Source organism: Phasianus colchicus, chromosome 21 (assembly GCF_987193195.1).
Source record: "Phasianus colchicus chromosome 21, bPhaCol1.hap1.1, whole genome shotgun sequence".
Classification (NCBI taxonomy): Eukaryota; Metazoa; Chordata; class Aves; order Galliformes; family Phasianidae; genus Phasianus; species Phasianus colchicus.
In genome coordinates, this window is record NC_143456.1 from 1,145,680 (window position 1) to 1,159,166 (window position 13,487).

The 13,487-nt window shown below is 59.2% G+C and overlaps 1 protein-coding gene across 5 annotated transcripts in view; it reads right to left on the bottom strand.

The window, feature by feature from the left end:
• Positions 1-132: 132 nt before the first annotated feature.
• The window catches only part of HIP1 (huntingtin interacting protein 1), a 34,839-nt gene continuing 21,484 nt past the window's right edge, over positions 133-13,487 (bottom strand). For 3 of the 5 annotated variants that reach the window (XM_090122782.1, XM_090122784.1, XM_090122783.1), the window contains exons 6-30: positions 12,946-13,022; positions 12,676-12,737; positions 11,595-11,735; positions 10,989-11,046; positions 8,956-9,031; positions 8,500-8,631; positions 7,809-7,906; positions 7,519-7,591; positions 6,986-7,169; positions 6,821-6,909; positions 6,631-6,747; positions 6,412-6,513; positions 5,309-5,503; positions 5,034-5,181; positions 4,818-4,904; positions 4,315-4,637; positions 4,080-4,190; positions 3,908-3,966; positions 3,624-3,717; positions 3,270-3,370; positions 2,988-3,093; positions 2,748-2,871; positions 2,527-2,588; positions 1,956-2,067; positions 133-1,806 (exon numbers count right to left, since the gene is read on the bottom strand). In XM_090122782.1, coding sequence (XP_089978908.1) covers positions 1,796-1,806; positions 1,956-2,067; positions 2,527-2,588; positions 2,748-2,871; positions 2,988-3,093; positions 3,270-3,370; positions 3,624-3,717; positions 3,908-3,966; positions 4,080-4,190; positions 4,315-4,637; positions 4,818-4,904; positions 5,034-5,181; positions 5,309-5,503; positions 6,412-6,513; positions 6,631-6,747; positions 6,821-6,909; positions 6,986-7,169; positions 7,519-7,591; positions 7,809-7,906; positions 8,500-8,631; positions 8,956-9,031; positions 10,989-11,046; positions 11,595-11,735; positions 12,676-12,737; positions 12,946-13,022 — 2,742 coding nt within the window. In that variant the 3' untranslated portion in view covers positions 133-1,795. The remainder of the gene's footprint in view (positions 1,807-1,955; positions 2,068-2,526; positions 2,589-2,747; positions 2,872-2,987; positions 3,094-3,269; positions 3,371-3,623; positions 3,718-3,907; positions 3,967-4,079; positions 4,191-4,314; positions 4,638-4,817; positions 4,905-5,033; positions 5,182-5,308; positions 5,504-6,411; positions 6,514-6,630; positions 6,748-6,820; positions 6,910-6,985; positions 7,170-7,518; positions 7,592-7,808; positions 7,907-8,499; positions 8,632-8,955; positions 9,032-10,988; positions 11,047-11,594; positions 11,736-12,675; positions 12,738-12,945; positions 13,023-13,487) is intronic. The other 2 variants (XR_016459284.1, XM_031591973.2) reach the window with 2 other exon arrangements.

The window sequence follows — 13,487 nt, forward strand, 5'->3', positions numbered from 1 at the left end:
CCCCGCAGCCCCGCTCCGTCCCGCCCCGCGGCGCCTCCCCCCGCCTCAGCCCGCGTTACCGGCGGAGGTTCGGGACGCGGAGGAGCGCCGCCCGGCCCCGCTCCCCACCCCACATCTCCTGGCTCGGGCGCGCTGGGCCGAAGGCTTTATTTAAAAATCGAAACCACACGACGTTATCGTACAATGCAAAAACGATCCCGCGGCGTCGCGCCCGTCCCCGCCGCCAGCCGCGTGCTGCGGGACGCTGCCGCCGCGCGCTCGGCCGAGTTACAAAAGGAAGAGAAAAGGAGGAGTTCTGAGAGCGCGGCGTCGCGTCCCCGCGTTCCCCCCCGGCGCTCCGGGCCCGGCTGCACGCAGCCTGGAGGCCTGAGGTATCTGGGGGCCCCGCGCCCCGCAGCAGAGGGGTGGCTCAGCTCGTATTGCTTTGTGGGGCCGGGACGCGGAGGGGCGGGACGGCCGCGAGGCCACCGGTCCTGCAAGCGGTGCGGTGCTGGCACCCGCCTGCTGTTCGGGGTGACCCTGCGGCCGTGCTGTCGCCGCTCAGACCCCGCTGGTCCTCGGTCGGTGCCAAGGAGGTGGCCGGCTGCTCCGGGGCACGCGCGGCTGTTCCTCCCCTGAACCGGAACCGGCCCCAGAGCCACGAGGCAGCCGGGTGTGCAGGCGGGCCGAGGGCACGGCTGTAGTTGTGCACCGATCTGACCCCACCACAGCGCGATGAGTGGGGTTGGGGTCAGAGGTCCCCCCTGCCCTGTGAGCCCCCTGCTCCAAGGCACAAAGGTTCCCGGCTGGGGCTGGGTGCCCGGCCCCATAGCCACCCCTACCTGGGGACAGAGGCACGGCAGGGCCGCTCGCTGTGGCTTTGGGGCTGCTGGCTGCTCCCTGACCCCTCTGTGCTGCCCTGGGCCATCCCGTGCCTCTGGAAGCAGATGCTGCCCAGCAGTGAGCCGAGCACCTTGCCCGTGGTTTATTGCTGGCGTGAACACAGTGATGTGCCAGGGCAGCCCAGCTCCTCTGCTCCAGGCACTGCTCTGCACAGGGCACATTGGGGACACGGGGCCTGGAGCTCATCACTGCCCTCCTGCCACCAGCCCTCCTCACTGCCAGCTGCCCCCCAGCACGGGGCTGAGCTCTGCAAGGGCTCAGAGGGGGCAGCGGCTTTCCCCAGAGGAAGCTCAGCACCCCGCAACTGAGCCCCAGGCAGCAACGCAGGCCCTGGCTCTCACGGTGGCCAAAGGCACTCGGTGCCCCCACGTGGGCTGGGGCCACCATGGGAGCACCAGGCCTAGCACCAGAACCTGAGCTGGCCCAGCAGCACCAGCAGAGCTTGTCCTGGCCCTGCCGCATCCCCACGGCCCCAGACTCCTCGGTGAGGGAGGGAGGCTGCACTGCACCAGTGAATATGTTAAGGCTGGAGAAGCAGCAAGAGGCGAAGGAAACCCAAAAGCTCCCGATCCGCCAGAGCTGGGTCAAACAGTTCAGAGAAATCTGTGCAAAAACGAAACTAAAGGGTTAGAGACCACCCCAGAGACCCCCCAAGCAGCTCTAATAAATACACGTGCAGTTTGCAGCTGGCGTGAGGCCGGGCAGCCCTCGCTCACAGCCCCAGGGGCTCTGTCAGCAGCGATGCGGCTCTTGGTTCTTCAGTGCTGGAGGCAGCTCTCGGGGAATGCGGAGGATGTGTGCTTCGGGGTGAATTTTGCACCAGTTTATTGTGTGTCTTCTGAAAAGGGCTGCACCAAGTTGGGTCCCGGCTGACCGAAGGGGTCTCTGCTGCTGGCTGCTCCTGCTGCGGAGGCTAATCGGTGCCTGGGAAGGAGATGGGCAGTCAGGGGCTGTGGGGCAACGAGCTCTGCCCGAGGGTCCCTCTGCTGCCCCAAGATCCCAAGGCTTTATGGCATGGCTCAAGGGCAGCAGGACCCGACAACATGCCCTCCTGCAGCACCCATGGTACTCACCATCCTCCTCCCAGCCCTCCGCCACTCCTGCCAGCTCATAATGCTTCTTGCGCAGCTCCCCCAGCTTCTGCCGCTCTTTCTGCAGTTGGTTTTCCAGCTCCAACACTCGCACCTTCAGCACAAAACACACACTGCTATTGTCACCCCACATCTCAGCAGCATGGCCATTGTCAACCAGCCTCAAGCCCAAGCATCCTGAGGTATGTCCCCCCACTGATGCTCTGGCAGCAAAAGGTTCCAAGAGAGGGTGAAGCAAATTTGTGTGAGGCTGGGAAACGAGTGGCTCCTTGGTAAGCCCAGCCTTCACCTTCATTCCCCATTCTTCCCTTACAAGATGCTGTTGCCTGAGTGCTAGGCTCATTCCATTTCTACCTGCTATGTGTGGGCAGCAGATGGGCACAGTACCCCCAGTCACGTGTTTGAGTAATGAGTATCTGCCCCAGGAGCGGGGGAATGTCTCAGATGAGCTGTGGTGCTCCCCTCCCCAGCACAGCTTGGACACCCACTCATCAGCCCAAACATGCTGGATGCACAGGAGCTGTGCTTCCAAAAGCCCAGAGGAAGCTCCTACCTGAGAGTTCATTTCTTGGCGCTTGATCTGTGTTAGTGTCATGCTGGAGAAGTCCATACTATCTGCAGAGGAACAGACATCACTGCTGCGGGCCACTTCTGCAGCTCAACCCCCTGCCCAGCACTGCAGGCAGTACCCACCCTGTGCTTGGTTACAGCCAGCCAAGTGCCACAAGTACAGTGGGCAGAGATCTGGGTGCAGGCCCACAGCCCCACACTCACCTTTCTCCTCAATCTGCGACTTCCCAGACTTGGTGGAGGCCACCACGCCGGCCGTGGCCTGGTTGACGCTCCGAGAGGCTTGCTGCAGCTTGGACAGGTTGGCGCTATCCTTGTCCGCCTTCACCTGCCGGGGCCGAGAGGAGGGCCGTGCTCATGGGGCACCACAATCCCAACTGAGGACCTGGTGCAACACTGAGAGCCCCAGAGCATGAACAGGGGAACAGCACATCGGGTCCTCACCTTGGAGGCTGCCACCAGCTGCGCAGTGCTGGCTGCAATCTCGTGGGAGCAGACCATCAGCTCCTCAAATTTCCCTTTTCCTTGCACCACCAGGTCAGCAGCATCCCTGCAGGAGGACAGGGATGTGCTGGAGCACCCTTCGAGCTGGCCCTGTGCTGCTACCTGCTCACCTCTTGCCCTTCTTGCCTTCACTCCCCTCCCCTTGGGGACAGCAGGACTCCACCACGCTCCACAGATCAGTGACACACCATGACAGTGACACACCATGACAGTGACACTTACACCATGACAGTTGCTCCCCAGCCCACGGCCTTGGAGGCAGAGATGAGGCCCTCCGTCCAGCGGGAATTCTTGGCATAAAACTCCTTGGGGGATGCTGCGCCCTGTGGGGGGACAGGAACGATCACATGCTGTGAGCAAGGGGACATATCCACACCCCAGAGTGACACAGCCCCAAACCTCAGCTCTTAGGATTTTCTTCAGACTGTGGGTGGGAGTGACACCTAACCCTGTGTGTCATAGATTCCCTTATGTGCCAAGCTTCGAGGATGAGGACTGCAAGGATGGCACTCACACCCTCTGGGCACATAATGGAGACCCAGGGTGTGGTTCTGGGCTGCCATCCTTGATGCTCACCCGTCCGCTCTCCACAATCTCCCGCTGCAGGTCCTTGGATGCCAGGACAAGCACCTGGATTGCTTGCATGAGGCCGGTGCAGGAACCCAGGATCCTGCAAGATAAACCTCAGTGAGCTGTGGGGCGGGGAGACCCCAGAGCCTTGGGGCAGACACCCACCCCTGCAACACTGCAGCTTATTGTGTCTCCTCAGCTCCTTCCTGCATCCCTACACACTTTGTCCTCCTCTCTTCACACTGGCACTTAAACCAGCACCTTAACCCATGTGCCCCATCACCACTCACCTCTCATTCACTTCCAGTTTGACCCCGGTGTCACCAGCCCGGGCCTTGCTCAGCATCTCCTGGAAGAAGAACAGAGCCATGCTGAGCTGCCCGCACTGCTCAGCTGCCATACCTGGCCTCGTGCAGCTGGCATGGGGTGACCCTGTGGGGCAGCCCCAGCAGCACAGCTCACCTCGATCCGGGCAGCTGCAGTCTCAATGGCTGCCGATGTAGCCGCCATCTCCTTGTCCACCAGATCTCCCAGCTCCTCCTGCTCCACATCCAGCCCTCTGGGTCGCAGCTCCTGCGGACAGGATGGAGTGCCCAGGGGTGACACAGCCAGTGCCGCCATCCTGCCTGTTCCACGAGGGCCACTGACCCCTATCCCCATTCCTCACTCACACTTGGGGTGATGCCCACACACCCACCTCCCCGATGGTGCTGATCCGGCGCAGCCAGTCGGTCACTGCTGTGCAGTCGGCACTTGCCACACTGCCTGGGTCTTGCAGGGAGCTGAGGTAGCTGATGGCCTCACTGCCACACTGCTTGCATGTCTCCAGCAGCCCTGTGCAGGCAGCAGGAGGGGCTGAGGGGGCTGTCTGTAGGAACAGGGACTCCCAGCCCCACGGAAGGCAGCACTCACGGTCAGCGGGCTCCATTGGGGCCATGTGGGAGGTAGCACTGCCTTGCAGGATGGTGTCACTGATGAGGTGGGCAAAGAGTGCCACGCAGGGCAGCAGGGTGCTCACGTCTGCAGGCACAGAGGGCGCATGGCTCAGCTGAAGCAGCTCAGGAGCCCTTTTGGCTCCTACATTTGCCTCCCCAACTCCCTTCTGGGCTCCGCAGTGCCTTGGCTGTGGGTCCCAGCCCCGGTCTGTCACCCTGCATCATGCAGAAGCAGCCCCTCCCACACAGCTGAGCCCTGCCTCACCTGTGCGGTTGGCAAGGTATTTGCTGTGTGCATCCTGCAGCCTCTCAATGCACTCAGAGGCTGCCGATGTCCTGGACAGGAGGTAATCTGAACGCACAGAGACAGGATTCAGACACAGGACAACACCTTGCCATGGCCGGGCTGTCCCAGGGGAAATCAGGGTAGAGTTAGGGACATTCTCTGGGACATGCTGCCAGCAGGCACCGGGGATCTCACCTGCTGAGCCAGTGCAACTGATGTGAGCGGGGTCCTCAAGGCGGCCGAGGGCATCCTGCACCATGTGCTCTGCCTCCCGCACGCTGCCCTGCAGCAGAGCAAACTGCTCCTCGGCCCGGCGCTGCTGCAGGGTCCGCTCTGTACTCTCCTGCCGGGCAGCACTAGCGTCAGGGCCCCACTGTGCTGGCTGCACACCTTGACACCCAGCGCTGTCAAACCAGGGCTCAGCACAGGACAGTGCAGGGATGCCTGTGTTTGCAGTGCTTCTGGGGTACCTTATCTTGCAGCTGTGTCTGCAGTGTCTCCAGCTCCTTCCTGTTACTCTCCTTCTCGCTGCTGAGCACATCCCGCAACTGCTGCAGCTCAGCCTGCAGGGCTGCCATCTCCTTGCTGTGCTGCGCTGCTGCATGGCTCAGGCTGTCCCGCTCCTGCTCCAAGCTTGCTATCCGGGTGTTCTGCTCTGCTCCCGCCTGGCCGGGCACAAGAGTCCCATCAGGGCTGTGCTAAAAGCATGGCTAAAGAACCATCCCTCGCATGTGAGGAACTGCTTGTAGCTCATGGTCCAGGCACAAGCACTGCTCAGTGTGCCGCAGTGTGCAGAGCTGTGGGCAGGGCACAGCCCCGCATCACCCACATCTGGACAGCCTGGTGGTGCCTTGCATTATGGGATGGCCTTGCACAAGGCCAGCTAAAGCTCCCTGGGGTACCAGTGGGTGATGACTGTCGTCATCCTGATGCACAAGTACGTGAAGGGCTCTGACCCCTGCAGCCTGTCTGCCCACCCTGGAAAGAGCAGCTCCATTCCCTGCCAGCTCTGGAGCCTGGAGACCCCTGCAGTCCTGAGTAGCAAAGGGCCATGCCACAGTGGGCACAACAGACCCTCTGGCATGGCAGAGTATGCAGCAGCTGTGACATGAGGGCACGCTGCCTGCAAAAGCTCTGCAGTGGGCAGAACCACACTGTCTGCCAATCTGCCAGTGTTTACAAGACATGGGGGTGAGGGCTGTCTGCTGGCTCCAAGGCAGGCTGCAGAGAGGTAACGAGCTCTTGGATCCTGTCCCCTCTGTCCCATGAGTCCCTGCTGCAGGAGGCCGTGTGGGTACAGCCTCACCCATAGGTGTTAACCTCATGATATGATCATGAAACCCACCCTAGTCTGGAACAGACAAGGGTGCAATGCTGCTTGTCACCCCTATGGAAATTGCTGGGCAATGCCTTGCATTGCCAAAGCACTGAGACAACAGGAAAAGGGAAACCTGCCCCTCAGCTTAGGGGAGGATGAATGCCATGAGTTTCATCTGATCCCAAGCTAAGGTCTGGGACTAGGCTCTGAGACTGCAGCAGGGTGCTGACAGTGGGGCCGCAGCCAGGCTCTCACCTGCATGCTGGTCTCCAGTGTTCCCTGCAAGACCTGCAGCTCCTGCTTGCTGGCTGCCAGCTCCCGCTTCAACGTCTCTAGCACCTCCGCCTGCTCCTGGGACTGTGGACAAGAGAAAGGTCACCCTGAGCCGGTCCCTGTGGGGTGCCCACCCACATCCCTCTCCTCTGAGTGTAAGCAGGGGTTCCCATCCCCATCCCCCCTGTGCACCCTACTCACCTTCCGCTGGGACTGCTCGCTCACCCGCTGGAAGGAGTCCTCCAACTCCTTCTTCTCCCGTTCCACATCGCCCTGGGCCTGCCTTGCCACCGTCACCTGCTTGGTCACCTCTGCGTTCTGGGGATGGCAGCAGGTGCTCAGCAGCCGGCCCGGCCAGGTCCCCATGCCCGGCGGGTGGCTGCAGGCCCACCTTTCGCAGCAGGTCGGCGTGGTTCTGCACCAGCTCGCTGTACTTCTCCTTCAGCTTGCTGTACCGCTGCTCATTTGCCTGCGCCCTCCCTGCCATGCACAGGGCCAGGTGAGCTCTGGGTGCACCCCGTGGCCCACCGCCACCCTTCCTAGGCCCCCTCCTCACTCTCGATCTCCGTCAGGCTCCTCTGTGCTTTCTCCGTGTCCTCCCGCTGCTTCTTCAGTTCCTCCAGCTCCGTGCGCAGGAACTCGCTGTCATCCAGTGCCTGCTGCTTCAGGTGCCGCTGCTCGGCCAGCTCTGCCTCCAGCTCACTGATGCGCCCGCGCAGCTGCAGGCCACGCCGCTCACTCTGTGGGCACAGTCATGACACTTTTCAGCACCTGGCATCCCCAAACACTCCATCCTGAGTTCAGACAGTGAGTAAGGCATACTGCAGAGCCCGCAGTGCCCTTCCCATGCAGTCAACCCAGACAGACAGAGATTGGAGTCACTGGGTTTGGGGAAGGTTGTGGATGGTGTCAGGGCTGGGGTGGCTACGTCCTTGCCACCCCACACTGCAAGGACTCAGCTGTCACCTCACACCGCCCCGCTGGTCCCTTTGCAGTGGGACCTGCCCAAGGCCCACCACAGTCCCCCAGCCTGGTGTTGTGGGTGCGCATCCAACATGCGGCATGTGCCACCAAGGGGCTGTCACCCACCTCGGCCTTGAAGCTCTCCAGCTCCTCCTTCAAAGCCCCGATCTCCCTGTAGAGCTGCTCGATCAGCCGATCCCTGGGGAGGAGACAGCAGGCATCCCATCAGTGCTCCTGGCACCAGGGTATGGAGATGAAGAGAAGGTCCCCACAGCACCACCGTGTCCTCTGGGGACAGCTAAGCCCACCCCTGCCTCCTGCTCTATGCCTGTAAACAAGGGGACTCGGGGCTCCCAGGACTGTGCGCTGAGATGGCCCCAGGGGGAAATGTCCTTGGTGTCCAGATGAGAACTCACTTATCATCCTTGTTCATCCCATTCTGGCTGTTGAAGTTGAAGGGATCGCTGCTGAACGAGCTGCCAAAGATGTCATCAAACTTGTTGTCAAACAGGCTCTGTGGGGAGAGAATTACAAGGGACTGGATGAGCCCCACTGCTGCCCTGCGAGGGGCAACAGAGCCCACGGCCCCCAGTACTCCAGGCTGGTGTCTGGAGCCACACACCAGGTGAAGAGCTGCTGCCTGTATGTGCTGCTTGCCCAGAGCCCCTGGGGGGCATCTGCAGTCCCTGAGGCAGGGCCCCAGAGCCATTTCACACTCCTTTCCTTCCTAAAATGCTAGTGCCCACACAGAACCCTTCACAGAGATGGTGCAAAGAGCTCCTCTCCATGCCACACAGCACAGTGAGATGTGCGGCAATGCTGGGAAGCAAAACATCTCCAGGCAGCTATCACTGGAGGGCACCAAACTATTATGAGAAGCACTGTGGAATGAGTTCAGCCTGACTCAGACTCGGCAGCATCCAGGCTCTCCGCTGGGCACCCAGCAGCCCCCATTGGCAGCATGCAGCACTCACAGCCCCCACACTGATACTCAGTACTAAGAGCTCTTTATGGAATGGTCTGGAAGGACAGCCCTGGGTATGGTGGGCAGGGACCTGATGGACAGCATCGTCCTCTCCTCAGCCATGGGCAGTCCTCAGAGCTTACCTGTGATGCCGTTTCCATTTCCACCAGGTCCGTGATGGGCTCACTGTCAGGTGATGATGCCTCAGCAGGGATGACCACCACAGGGCTGATGTGTTCCGACAGTGCCGAGGCTCGCAGAAAATTGGGAGGGTTCTGGGAAGGAGGACAGCAAAGCCAGAAGCTGTGAGCCCTGTCCTGCACACAGCTATGGGTACAGGGCCCTGGGAGCTGGGCACCATGTCCTGTTTAGAAAATGGAGCCCAGTCCCAGGGACACGGGCAAGGAGCAGCTCCATCCCACAGTGATCGACTCAGGGAGGATGCAGGGATGAGCCTTGGGCTCTGTGAGCCCTGAGCTGCCACCATTCCCAGGAAGCCAAGCAGGTGGCACGTGGTGTTTTTTGGACATGTACCATCAGGCCTCGCTCTCCTGGCCATGGGGACAAGGAGAGCTGGCACCAGCTCCATGGGACCTCACCTCTGGGAGCTGCGGGATCTGAATCAGACGCTTGAAGTACTGCAGGTTACTGGAGCGATAGAAGAGGTCCTTCAGCCTGAAAGGGTAAGAGGCTGGTTAAGGAAGGCTCTCCATGTGCCACTGCCCCAGGTTTTTGTTGCTGCTCCCATACATTCCCACTCAGGCATCTTCACATATCCCATCCAACAGTGTCACTGTGCTATGCTGGCAGGGATGGAAGCATGCTGCCACCAAACCCACAGCCACTCTTGGAATACCCCAGCCCCTACAATCCCACCACTGGCAAGCTGATGGACAGAGGCTTTCTCAAATAAACATGGGACCTGAAGAGCACAAAGAAGGGCCTAAAGCCACCAACCATGGGAGGACAGCAGCATCGCTCCCATGGCAGCCCCATCACCAGCAGTCAAGGCTGGCTGTCTGGAGGCCACATGGTAACAGCACCTGCAGTTCTGTGCACAAGCATCTCCCCCACAAGCAGCACGCCTCCCTTTTGAACTGATTTCAAGCAGCCTGTGATAAGTACTCCCCAGCCTTGGTGTAATGCTTGGTTTCACTCAAGAAGAAAAGCTACAGCTGGGGACACAGTGTGGCCGTGGTGATGCTGGTGGCTCCCTCCTTTGCAGCCACTCAGCACCCAGCCTGGTGCCACATTCACTCTGGGTCTGTCCTGGGTACTCAGAGCCCACACTCAGCCCAGCCCTTTGCTGAAGGCTGCACCTGGTGTTTTCCCCCCAGGCGCTGCTTTGCAGCCTCTGACCTTGAATCAAGCTGCCCTACTATCATGCAGCCTCAGCACTGTGATGTCCTCCTGCAGATCTCTGCAGTTTTTTGTTTCTACTACCTGAAATAATGTGTACTGGAAGCCATGGACTTCACTGCTCACTTGCTTTCCATCTCATTTAAAATACTGTGAGCAGCACCAGTTTCAGCACAGTCACCTCGAGAAACCCACTGGTATGAAACCCGATCGACTGCCTGCTGCTTTTTGAGCAGACCTGTCCTTGCATCTCAAAGCAGCTTAGTTGTTTTCCTTAGCTTTTGGAAACAAATGTTTGCTGATGCACTGCACATGGGAGTTCCTGAGTAAATGGTATGTGCAGCTTGGCTCTGGCTGTTTGCTCCTATACTTCTATCTGCTGCTATTAGAAACTCCGCTATTGATATTTTAAACGGGTAGGCACTCATGCTGTGAACAGCTTTATCTCCTCTAGCTGCAAATTGTACCACAAAAGGACATTTTTTCCCTCTCAAGAGCCTCCTCTGCTTGGCTGAACAACCCGATGTTGCAGAGGATGACACCTCAGTGACACCTGAAGGTATCCTCCTTTGCCTGCTCCATTTACCAAGTTCCCACACTCTGCCTTTTTTGGATATCAAGCACCACTCAGAGAAATCTCTTTTTCCTTTTCCACATGCCCAGAGACCACAGTCCCACGTACCCAGGAGCACACCAGACCATGCTCCTGCAGCAGCACCTCAAGCTGTGTCCATGCAAAGGATATTGGATCTGGAGAAAACCCGCAGCTCTCAGCCCTTGCTAAGTGGGCACTGCCGGTGCCAGCAGCACTGCACGGACCAAATCTCCCTGGCGAAGCTGGGAAGGGCAGGACGAGGTGCTCTGCAGCAATGAGACTTTTTTCTCAGCAAGTCAAGTGCAAATTGCAGTTGAAACTGCAATTAAACGGTTTGAGGGTTTTAAATCACCAGCTAACGCTTCACGTGAAATGCCATTAGTGGCTGAATGCCTCTTTAGAATTAATAAGGCAGTTATCTGGTAATTCAATAGCAGTGGATTAGGCAGAGTAGGTGCCCTGGAGAAAGCAGCCCTACTGCAGAAGAGCTGCTTCTGAGCAACAGCAGAAGACTCAATGAGGGCTGATTTTGGAGCCTTGTGCCAGATTCATGTATTTCCTCTGCCTGCATTGCTCAGCTACTGAGCTCAAGTACAGAGGGCTGCAGTGCCTGCAGTGCTCCCTGCCTGGCCCTGGGTACCTGGACATCACCTGCAGTGGGTGGCAGTCCCCACTTACTTTCTGAACTGCTCCAGGAAGCGGTCCCGGTGGCCCTGCAGTGTGTCAGCCGGCAGACCTGTGAGAAGAAGCGGGTACAAAGCTCACCATGTGTCCCCATCCCAGGAGGGCATGGCTCTGGGGCCAGCTTGTGAGCACAGCCATGTGGGGATAAGTGTTCTTCAGGGAGTTCATCCTCCTCCCAGCGTCCCAATGCCCTCAGCAGAGCCTCCTGCTGCTTAGGGGCTCACTGCTGGATCATGTCCCCAGAGACGGCCCTGGGCGGTGCCGGGGCAGGAAAAAGCTTTGAGCTGGCACTAAGGAGGCTGCTGCTGCAATTCGAGGTCCTCAGGGAATGCAGCTTTCTCAGCCTGTGCACACCCTGTGGCCTCCCTGGCCCTTACAGAGAGCTCCAGAGACTGCTTCCCACCCCGAAGGCTGGAAAGGAGCTCAGGAACAACTTGAGCAGGAATTAGAAGCCCCACTTGCACACTGGCGAAGAGCTGCTTGTGCACCAGGGTGCTGCAAAGCCAGGCTAGGGGCACTGAGTGTCCAGCAATGCTCCACACATGGCTCACGGTCCCCATGAGCTCCCAGTCCCCATTGGAAGGCGCTGAGGGTACTCACAGGAGTGGAGCTTGAAGAGCAGCTTGACAGTGTAGTCGTAGAGGTGGCTGCAGTCCAGGATCACCTGGATGAGTGGGGCCAGGCGGCACTGCCCCGCCGCAGTGACCGACACAGAGCGTGACATATCCAGGGAGCTGAACACTGCCAGGAAGGAGAGAGGCTCAGAGAGAGCAGGAGACCTAACTGCAGGAGTGCAGGCTTCCCACTGTCTTCCTTGGCTCTTCGAGGCATGTTTCATGGCTCAGGGTGATGTGTGGGGGTGGGTCAAGCTACTGCTGCCTAAGCAGGAGTCTCCGTGTGCATTTGGGCACATGGCAGGAGCTGGAGGTCAGTGGAGCGAGGCACCCAGCACCACAGCCTCCAGTTTCCACGCTGCATCTGAGTGCATCTAAATCACTGGGGGGTGGCTGGGCAGGGCTGCAGTGCTGCACCCCACATTTGCCAGGACCATGAGAGCATTGGCTGCAGTGGGGAAAGGCCAACCTGTGGAGGGATGTATGGCAGCTAGGAGGGAGGGCTGCAGATGTGTCTGGGGACCATCTTCAGGCTTTGTGCATCCCATGGAGGCCTTGGCCTGGTGCTGCTTTAACATATCGCAAACTCAATCCTGCTAGAGCATGCAGAAACACACTGCAGTTCTGAGATTTGAGATCACCTTGGTTTTACCCCCCTGCCCGCTTCCATCCCTGCGTATTCTCACACCTTTTCCAGCTGCACACTGCAAGCACCCAGGGGAGCTGTGTTCTCTGCTAATAAAAACCAGAGGCTGTCAGAAGCAAGGCAGAGAACAAACACAGCCTGGAGAGGCTGTGGAGTGGGAGCCTGTGGTGGAGAGGTGAAGCTGGAGGTGTGGGGGGTAGCGGAGCTACGCAGTGCTGCCAGCCCCACACGTTCCCCAGCACTGCAGGAGGGCTGCAGGGAGTCAGGCACAGCTCTGACATGGGATCGCTTCAGCTAAGAATAACTCCAGGGAAGTGCATGGCAAACTGATGAGCTCAGACAGCCTTAGACAACTCCTTCCTGGATCCCACGCCACACCACACATACCAAACCTGGCACAGCATGGCAATGGGGGGCTTACCCGTCTGGAAGAGGTTCAGCTCACACTCCAGATAGTCAAACATTTCCACTGTCAGCTGGAAGCTGGAGAAGAGGGGTGAAGAAAGTTGAGCAGTGTCCCCACACAGCACAACCTGTGCCAGGTGCCACCCCAGAGACACAAGGGCACTGCCCAGGAGGGATGTGCCAGCCCTGCTGGTGGCTTTGCCCACTCCCATGTTGATGGAAGGCAGACATGGTGCCATGGAGCCATGCCCCAGCCACCCCTCGCCTCCCACCTGCCTGCACTCACAAGTTGTTGACATCGTTCTCTCCTGCCTCATCGAGCTGCCGGTCAGACATCTGCAGATTGCCGGGGAACCGGGGGTTCTGGGGGGAAAACAACAGTTGGGAAGGGGCCGTGGAAGGGCTGCAGCCTCACTGCAGGAGGTTGGGGCAGCTTGAGTTGAAGCGTCCCCCAGGGTGGGCTCCTTTGGTCCATCCGAAGGTCCTGCCGAGCAGGGACTAAGGAGAGGTCTCCTGGGGCCTGGGTGAGCCAGACTGGAACACTCATGCCCTGTGGAGCCCATTTTCCCTCCATCAAGAAAAAACAACTCTCCTTGGCCTTAGAATCTGCTGGCAGGAAGGAGATGGGGCTCCTGCAAGGCACCATGGGGCAGCTGCAGGAGAAGGGGCAACCATCTGATCAGAGAGAAAAGCCTCTTCAGGCTGCCCACAGTGGTCCATGAAGGCCAAGGCTCCAAATAGCTGAATCAGGGCCACGGGTATGGCCTGGGTTCAGAAAACGTCTTAACAGCAGAACTTGAAAAGAAAGCAAGCACCACAGGTAGCACA